This window comes from Sminthopsis crassicaudata, chromosome 4, assembly GCF_048593235.1.
Source record: "Sminthopsis crassicaudata isolate SCR6 chromosome 4, ASM4859323v1, whole genome shotgun sequence".
In the NCBI taxonomy this organism is placed as follows: Eukaryota; Metazoa; Chordata; class Mammalia; order Dasyuromorphia; family Dasyuridae; genus Sminthopsis; species Sminthopsis crassicaudata.
The window spans coordinates 163,558,814-163,568,922 of NC_133620.1; the positions used below are offsets into that span (position 1 = coordinate 163,558,814).

At 36.3% G+C, this 10,109-nt stretch overlaps 1 protein-coding gene across 1 annotated transcript; it reads right to left on the reverse strand.

Annotated features, from left to right (window-relative positions):
* Positions 1-410: 410 nt before the first annotated feature.
* TCF21 (transcription factor 21) lies at positions 411-3,748 on the reverse strand. The gene is made up of 2 exons (XM_074309785.1): positions 2,981-3,748; positions 411-961 (listed from the first exon to the last, which is right to left on the reverse strand). Exons 1-2 carry the CDS (start codon positions 3,428-3,430, stop codon positions 872-874), a joined length of 540 nt encoding a protein of 179 aa, XP_074165886.1. The 5' UTR covers positions 3,431-3,748; the 3' UTR covers positions 411-871.
* Positions 3,749-10,109: the final 6,361 nt, after the last annotated feature.

The window sequence follows — 10,109 nt, forward strand, 5'->3', positions numbered from 1 at the left end:
AGCATCATTATCCGTCTGACTCCACTCAAATTAGCTTCATTCTTCCTATTTGCTTTTACTGCAGGGTCTCTGTAGAAATTTTCCTTTTGGGTATTTTGTTCTCTTAAAAGACAGACCAGATAGATAGTAGTTATTGTTATTATTATTTGAAATCACAGAATTCCAACTAAAACAATGATAATAAAATATGGCCTACAACTTCATAGCAAAATACAGACATCTCACCAACCTGTATTAAATTCTCATTCAAATAAACTCAAAAGTTTTGGTTTGGATTTCAGAAAACCTAATAAACTCAACTACTTCATCTACAAATTATACTTTTTCCCCCAAATCCATAAAGCCCTTAGTCTTCCATTTCTCCCCCTTTATCTTATGAAAGAAATAAATACAACAATATCAAGTTCTTCTTTTTCAATATAAAGAAAGATTTATTCACAGAAGTAGCAAAACCATTCTGAAGAAAAATATATCTTTTAAAGTGAATTACTTTATAGATGTGACTATCAAAGCCAGCTATTCTATCATCTACATTTTCACAACATATTGTACAAAAGATATACATGACAGGTTTCATTATATATTTATATATTCATATTTATATATTGCACTTGAACCAGCAAGGCTTGGGGAGTCACTCATTCATTGTACATGTTTATAAAGTTAAATAGATGGGAAAATTTAAATGTACATTTGGTCTCCTCTTTGGTCTGGAAATGAATCTCCTCGTCGCTATAAAGTGTTCCTTAGGAGAAGGGTAGGGTAGTGGGGGGAAGGGGAAAGAAGAGGGGAGGGAGAAGGAGAGCATGGAGGGCTTTCCTGTCCCCAGATCCCTCCAGTAGAAAGTCTTTCCAGGGTTGTATCTCCTTGGTCAGGATGCTGTTGTTCCACACAAGCGGGTTGCGTTGACCACTTCTTTCAGGTCACTCTCTGGTTTTCCAGCCACCATAAAGGGCCAAGTCTGCAGTTAGGGAAAAGATGGAGGTTGCAGGAGGATGGATAGTAGTAGTGGAATATTTGGAGTGTTGGTGAGTAGGAGTGGGGATGGAATTGGAAAAAAGGGAGTTAAGTAGGGTCACTGCTATTTATGGGTACAAATTTGAGGTGTAAGTTAAAATATCCCACAGTAGCATTGTTCTCTCTCTCTCTCTCTCTCTCTCTCTCTCTCTCTCTCTCTCTCTCTCTCTCTCTCTCTCTCTCTCTCTCTCTCTCTCTCTCTCTGTTCTGTCTCCACTCCTCCAAAAATAATTGAAAGAAAATGAAATGAAAATGAAAGATAGAAGTTGAAAAGGAAAGGAGGATAGAGATGAGCAAAGTTTGGAAAATGATTAGGCTTATTTTTGAATAAATATGTTTTCTTTACATCACTCTCACAAATTATTAGCTCCTTTCCTTTCTTGCTTTTCCCCTCTACTTACTTTCAATTGCCGAATTTTAGCTATCAAGTTCTCAGTAAGTTCGCTCCCGTTTTATGTATCCCTTAGACAGATTTGTAATAGATTTGCCAATGATTGGTTTTTATGAGCTCCTAAATGAGAACAATAACAACTATGATGATAAATAAGGGGAAAATTCCCGTATGAGGTAGGAAAAGCCGCTTTCTCCTCTTTCCTTCTGATTTGTAATCAAAACTCGCTTGAGAATATCAAAAAAAGATTTCAGCTGTAGTTGCAGTGCCAATGCTCTCATTTTATTGAGTTTTTTAGGTTTTAAAAATTAAACAATGAACTTTTATTTATTTATTTTTTAAATGAACTTTTAGTTGAAAGAGTTGCAGACAAGTAAAATTCTTTCCCTTACTCCAAGCTCAAGGCTCGAGTCCTGGTGCTGTGGTGCTATCTATGCCTCCTGGAGAAGAATCCTCTCTTAATGAATGCAGAACTGATAAGGAGCCGATTTTCGAAGGAAAATCTCAAATTCTTATCATAGAAAAACAGAGGAGACAGTAAGTTGTTTATTCTCCTTTAAGGCTGGAAGTTTTAAAATAAGCAAATTGATTACAAAATAACAAAATCTGAAGACTGTACCCAAACTGCAGAACTCAAGTGGAGGAACACAGAGTTTAGCCAAACATTTATTTTTTAAGCAATAATTTATTTTTAATCTTGACAGAAGCCAAAAGGATCCTAAGTTTTCAATGAGAATCACCTTTGTGATTGGGCTGCACTGATGAGAGCTGTTGGAATTTTGAAATAGGAATATAATGATAAGACATCTGTTTTTGGCGGCTAAAGAATGTGTGGTCCCAGATACCTGGCTTGCTAGCATGCAGAAATTTCACAGTACTCACACTTGGTTAAGACATATGCTATTCAATTTTCATTTTTAAGAACCAAATATCAGGAAATAAGGTTTGGGAAATCTCAATACTAGACATATTTCTTAAAAGAATCATTTTTGGAAGCAAATACAAAGGCAAATAGAAACCTTAGTTTATAGTGGATTTAGCTAGGGAAAGGAGAGAGAGAGATGGATAGGAGCGAATTCTCTCAAGTTTGTGGGGGGAAAAAAACCTCCCCTGCGTGTTTGACCTCTCCCTAAGCTTCTTGCCAATCTTCCCCCGTGTCTAATGCTAACCCCTCTGCTCCTGGCCCGCACTAAAGCCGAAGCTCCCTCCCCTTAGCTAGATTAATAGACTTGCAAACCCCTAATTGGACTGCCACGTTAAACGACGGTATAAATCAAGTAGGCTATGTGGGTTGGGAGGGGAGTGAGGAGGCCCTGTGAGGTTGCATGAAGGCTAAAGGAGAGAAGATGGAACATTAGGCCAGTGTTTCAGGAAAGGTCCCCGACTGAGGAAGTATCTGGATGATTGTCCCACTTTGTGGTGTGTAAGTGATCACACGTACACTCTTATATGCACTGGGTGTGCTCACGCATATATGTGAGCTGGAGGCAGGGGTGGGGATGGTGGGGAAGAGAGGGAGAGGGGATTGGGTTGGCCAGAAGGCTGTTGGAGAGACTTGGAGCAGTAACTTACCAGATTGACAGGATGGATGTAACCATTTTCGTACTTGTCATTGGCCAGGATCTGCCTCAGGTGAGCAATATAACTGGACGCCAATCTTAGAGTGTCCAGTTTGGAGAGCTTGGTGTCCGGAGGGACCCAGGGCAAGGTTGTCTTGAGCCTGGAGAAAGCCTTGCTAAGGACCCGCATCCTGGCCCGCTCCCTGGCATTGGCTGCATTTCGTTGAACTTGTTTCCCCTCCTGGCTGACTCCATTCAGAGGGTTCTTCTTGGTGGGTGCTTTTCTCCTCTTGCCAGAGCTACCCCTGCCTTTTTGGGGAGACCCATGTTCGCAATTAGAACTCTCTTCATTACTTTCATTTGAAGTCCCAAATTCCTTGTTAGAATCCATTTTCAGGCTGTCGCATTCCAACATTTCCACCTCCTGAAGATCTTCCACATCACTAAGGGAGCCAGTGGACATGGTTTGGGGGAGAAGGGACAGAGAAAGAACAGGGGAGAGGGAAAGGAGGAAGAGAAAAGGAGGAGGAAAAAGAGAGAGAAACAGAGACAGACACACGCAGTGAGAGACAGAGAGAGACCTTTCAAAGAACGGAGCAAAAATTGCAGGCTGGAAAGGGGTTTGGGGTACTATTGGGGGTCCCACCCCCTTTCCCTTCTTAGTGCTGTTGAAAGGGGGCTTATAAGTGTTCTTGTGGTGAAGAGGCCAAGGCTCTTCCCCACCCCCTGTACACGATGACCCGTAGTGGAGTGAGTGAGAGAGAGAAAGAGAGAGAGAAAGAGAGAGCTAGCTGAGGAATTTGGTGGACACTAGTAATTTATCTGGGGAATAGAGAGGCGGATCCTAGCAGCCCAGGGGAGGGGCCCAGCTTCAACCACAACCACACTCACAAACCTAGTCCTCAACAGGAGGGGATCACACAAATGCACATAGGCCACTCATTCCCAACTTGTCATTTAAATCATTCCCACTGAAGCAGGCTGCAGTCATTCCTAGACACTTCCTTGCCTCTTCCCCTTCCAGTGGTTATCACCCAGCGGCTCATTTGGTAGTCTTTTTTCCTTCCAGACTCCCTAGGATTCGTTGAGCACAGATAGATTTAAGACTGGAAAGGACCTCAGGGGTCTTGTGGACAGCTTTTGGGAAAGGGAACTTCTAAAGCACATTCTCCCCTTGTTCCTCATTTTCCTCCCCAAATCCAAATAGTATACTTTCTCTTAACCTCAAATTCCAACCACCCCAACAATTCATTAATAAAAAAGATTCCAGAAGACAAATTTATTCCTTCAGAGTTCCAGTATAACATTCTAAGGCTTTAGGCTATTACTTCAATGGGAGTTCTCAGTGTTAAATTAAAAGAATTACATACCTCTGTCACTTACTTTATTCTCAAAAAAACCAAACAGTAATAGGGCTGAACCTGTGAAAATTTGAGTGATTCTTTGGAAAATAAAATCTTCCCTGAGGAAGAATAGAGCATGTAAATGCTGTTTTAATGCACCTGGATACTAAGTCCTTTTGGAAGATATCAGAGCTACCACAAAACCATTAGATTACACAGACACATACACACACTGCACATATATACATGAGTACGTTACAAGCACACATTCAGGAAAAGAGCCAGAAAACTGATTCTTTGTATTTGTATCTTGGTTAAATATGAGATAACAAAATCAATTCCTCCAGCAAGTATTATATTTAAGGTGTTTCTTTATAAAACATATTAATATTTGAGTCAACGCTTTTAATTGTTCTTGAGATATAATTTTTATCTGTTTCCCAACCCCACAATCTCCAATTCCCCTTTCTAGGTTATGAAGAGTTCTTCACCCTTGGACTATCTCCACCTAGAGGCCAAGTTCTGCCAGTCAGTTTCCTTCCGGGCTCAGGAGTAGAAAGCTCTCCTAAATAGTTAGATCGCTCCTTTTAAGCTGTCAAAAGGTATTGTGCGGAAATTCCCTACTAGCTTAACTAGCCTAGCAGGGAAAAATGATTCTTTACCACATCAAAAGGGTCATCTCTATGAATTTTGCCTATGATGGGTAAAGAAAAAATATCTTTGTAAGAGAGTTAATTAAAGTTAGAAAGTTAAAGAGTAGAAATTATAATTCTCTTACCTGATCTCTCACAGTCGTTCTTTCATATTTTTTTTTTAGAAGGGACTGGATTGAAGCCTGAGGGTAGCTTCTTGTCATTTGACTCAGAGATGGTATTCCCTTTTTCAATAGGATAAAAACACTAGGTTATCATATCTTTAAATCCTGGACTCAGCTGGGAATTCACTAACCTCTAACGTTTTGTTTTGCTAGCAATGCCCTGTTTGCTTTTCTCCTGTGCTGTAAACTAAACAAATTGTCAGCATATCAGTCTTTATTAATGAATTAGTGCATTTTTTCCTCCCCTTTTCCCCTCTACCCTTCTAACTATAACATCCCTGCCAGTGGACCCAAAATTTGTTAATCACCAGCATAGAGATTTATGGACTCTCTTATTTTCTGTTGTTTGTGCAGGTGGAGATTTAAATGACCATATCCACCACTAAGATTTATGGGCAAGAGTGATTGATGTTATAAACCAGGAAAGGGACTCTTCCCACAGCAGGGATGACAGAAATATCAAGTTGAAGTTGCTTTTGTCTTTATGCACAAATGACCCAGGACTCTAGTATATAAAGCACAATAATTTAATCAGGCATTAAGAGGACACCCAGCAGGCCTGTTAAACTTTCCCTACTGACTTACAAGCAAGCTACTTTTCTTCTGAGTTGTCCCTTTTCTCCAAGTCCTGATAAGACTAAAAACTTAAGTTATTTTTAGACAAGAGCAGCTATAAAACATTAGTGTTTGCCATTTGTACAACATATATACATATTCAAGCCATATATTTAAATACCTAAATGTACCATTAATGAGATAATAGCTGTGATATAGCCATCAATTCATTTATTTTATGTGAGATCATTCTTGATTCAGCCTTAGTGTACTTGTTCTCCAAATTGCCTCTTATTTATAGTTTGTGTATTTATATATGCATTATATTTTTCCCTTGATAGAATATAATCTGCTTTAAGACAGAAATTATTTAATTTTTGTCAGTTACACTCCCAACTAAGCATGATAGTTATTAAATATATATATATATATATGTAATATGATAATTATATATATATGTATTAAATGAATACTTATTAACTAATTGATTACTGATATACATTTATTCTATGTTCAAGAGATTATGACTAATTATTAACAGCATTGAAGAAATTATATTTTCAGGACTTTTTCTTTAAGTTGTGCTTGTATTCTGCCCTCCACAATTTTTAGACACTATAGGCTAGCTGAGGTTACTCTTCACAAGTTTCTGAACTATTCCCTGTGATGTTTCTTCACTACCATGAAATAGGAAAAAAAACAATTATCACAAGGAAGAAAAGAAATATTATTGCAGGGTCTGGTTGTCTTGTGTAGCAATTAATTTTCTTTAGATAACTAGGAATTTTCTCCATTCTCTTTTATCCCATAAGGATCTACATAGGCCCTTCAAGTGAAGGCTGAAAGGGCATATATATTGGAAATGATCCTATGAGGCTTTATGCAGTGCAATAAGTGCTGCGTTGAGAGATGATTTGGGCCTGTGTCCCAGATCTGCTACTTACTGTCTGTGTAACCAACACCTACTGGGCCTTGGTCTCCTTATCTGCTGTGTAGTCCCTTCCAGCTTTAAAACTATTATCCTCTGACCCTCTTTTTGAACAGTTGGCTATCAATCTGATGGCAAGATTGTGAAAGACTAATTCAGAGACATTGACAAATTTCTGTTTTGTATTTATCTGTATCCTTTCTGACTAAAAAATGGGAAAAGAGGGACGCCATTCAGCAAATCAGAAGAACTATAAACTTTTAAAATGCTTGATATATTAGGTTTTATGGGATCCACATATTACCAGAGGGGAAAATAACATTTTAACTCAGAAAGTCACTTTTTCTTGGAGTGGATAAATAGAACATGTACTAGATTAAAGTCGTTTGGATTTTTTTTTTGTTCTTATAAGAGAAGAAGCAAATTATTCTATCCAAATAATTTTGAAATCTTATTTGTAATTCCTAGAGTCATACTTTTAAGATGGCTGTTAGAGTTTTAATTGCAATACTAGTGGTCAGAAAGAGTTAAGATGGTTTTCCAAAGTTCTTACCTTTCTTTCAAAAAAGAATTTGGCTAATTTACTTGTTTCCAAACTATTTGCTTTTGCACTAAAAGGCTATGTGTGAGGAATTGCAGTGCTAAAGAAAATTTATTTCCAAAAGTTGTAAAGGAAAAAAATGAGGGTTAGGAATGGAATGTATCCTTGAACTTAAAACCTGGTTTATCAACTGATAAAATTTTAGGAAGTCCAAATTTGATTCAATAGTGCTCAGATGGAACAATTTCCTTCTTTCCTTATAAAAAAAGAAAATACCACAGACATAATTTATAATTCATATAATTTTTTTCTCCTAGAAAAAGTGAGGCTCTTTCCTTATTAAATCTTTTCTTTCTACTTTCTTTCATTTTCTAAGATACCTCTAGGTCATGAATACAGCATCACTACTATCTTTCTACCTCTTAGTAAATTAATTATTAGTATCTCAGATTTATTTAATTTCATTTCAAGAAGACTAGATCATCAGTACTTTTACTCTTCTTTGGGCAATGTTAGAATCTTGCTCTGTATTCAGTGTACTGCCACTCTCCATATCATTTTATATTCCATCTGTTCTTGACTAATTGGTGACTATTGCCTATAATTCCACTTGATATTTATTTTGTTTTTTTCTACTTACCATATAATATGTTTAACACCAACATGACATAACAAATCATTTGTATTTATATAAACAATTATTGGAATTTCTTCATAATCACAAATGAGAACTCTAATATATCAAATTATGTAGAAATTTTTTCCTTACCATATGCAATTCAGTCAGCATGTTACAATGGAAAGGATGCTGGATTTTGACTCAGAAGTCTGGGGTTTATATCCTGATCTTCTGTATATTACTTCTTTGAATTTAGGAAAAGCTCACTTAACCTGCCTGGGCCTCAATCTACTTCCCTGTCAAATAAGGGGGATTGAACTAGATGACCTCTTCTAACTCAAAGTCTATGAAATCTCAATTAACTCTTGGTTTATTACATTCCAGAAAGAAATAAAGTCTGAAAAATTCAAAATAAAAATTCAATAATATTTTCAATTATTAAGAGTATGTGTAATTTGGTGGCTTTCGCCTACTTGATATTGAATTGGCACTATCCCAGGAGTATAGAAAAATCAGTTAAACCATGAAAAATTCTCTTGCTGTTCTCTCATACCAAATCCCACTTACCTGATAAACTCAGAGGTTAAAGCAGATGCTACAACATTGCAGGCAGAAGTTGGCAAGTAGCACCCAAGACAATAATTTTAAGGAGGAGGCCACAATATTCCTTTACAATCAAGAGTTTAATATTGCATTCCAAAGGCCTGATACCTTAATGTAACATAAAAGCAGCAGACCTACATACATTAGGGGCTGGGTTTCACCTAAGAAGCAGGCACAACGATGGAGCTTTAGACCAGATGGTGAGAGATGAAACTGTCATCCAAGTTTAATGTTTTTTGGAATAGTTGTAAAACAACCCTTTGCATGTAAAGTCAAAAATACCTGTTTGTGACTGCAGTATATATATTTTAAATGTGATACTAACTGAAGGAAAGGATATGTTGACAGGAAAAAATATATTGTACCAGAAGTTGGTTTGGTTAAGTAGTGAAGTACTAGGGAAGGTGATGAAGGGGATTGTGGATAATAATAATGCTAATATTGTTTTTATTAATTTATTATATATTATAATAAATATTTATTAGCATTAATTAATAAGGCCCATATGACTTTTTAAAATATGCAAAGTGCTTTACACATTATGTCATTTTATTTTCACAATAACCCTGTAACTTAAATGTTGCTATTATCTCCAGCTACAAATAAGGACATTGAGGTTCAGAATCACTTATGATTTGACCATGATCATAAAAATATCAGAGGTAGACTTCAAGTCAACTTCTTTGTGATTCCAAACTCAGCATTTAGCAAAATATACAAGCTTTGTTGAAGCGAATACATTACTTTGATAAGACAAGAGATACTTCATATCTTCTTACTGAACTTAATATTAGCAGATGATTTAGTTTTTGTAAAAGAACAGAAGAAGGTAAATTGGAGAGAGGCATATTTATTTAAAATATTCCAGATAGAGGAACTTACTAACCAATTGGCAATATAAAAGTAGCAGGATCTCCCTAAAATCTAGGATGTCAGGGATAGGATTCGAGTCCAAGTTATTCTGATTATAAGTTCAGAACTCTATTTATTATGGCATTTTATTTCTATAAATTTTATTATACTGTTATAAACTAGTTGAAGCCTGTCATCTTCAATAGACACTTTTCATTTTATAATGGCATAATTGGCAACTTCTCTTATATATCTTCTCCACTGACCCATCTTAATATAGGTCTTTATAATCTGCCTGAACTGTTGTAATAATCTTATGAGATATTTGTCTCCTCCACTCTTTCTTCTCCAACCTATTTCTTTTTGTATAATCATCATATTTATTTACCTTAGACATAGAATTGATCATGATGATTGTTCCTCAAAGATCTTCAATGGCTCATTATTACCAACACAATAAATTCAAATTCTTTTGCTTGGCATTCAAAGCCCTTGAAAATCTCTTGCCATTCTATGTTCTAGCCCTATTTTACTCCTTTCCTCTGCACATTATTATATGATCCAATTAAGTTTGATGAATAATTCTGAGCTCTAAATGCTTTTAGCACTTTCCCACTACTGTGTCTTAGTATTTTCCATTTGCTTTATTTGGAAATTTATTCACTTTTTTTCACCTGTTAAATTTGTGCATATAGTTTAAAGATCAACTCAAATATCACCTCTTCCATGAAGCTTTGACTAATCTCCAAGTCAATAATAACATTTCCCCTCAGACCTCAAATATTTTGTTTATAAATATTCAATGCATTGATCATGTATTGGTTATATATGTGTATCACACTACTAGACTACAAACTCCATGAGGGTAGAGATTGTCCTATCTA

Coding starts and splice junctions, on each gene's coding strand:
- TCF21 (XM_074309785.1), bottom strand. CDS start 3,430: ATGTCCACTGGCTCCCTTAGTGATGTGGAAGATCTTCAGGAGGTGGAA. Junction 962..2,980: donor ACATCCATCCTGTCAATCTG/GTAAGTTACTGC, acceptor CCCTAACTGCAG/ACTTGGCCCTTTATGGTGGC.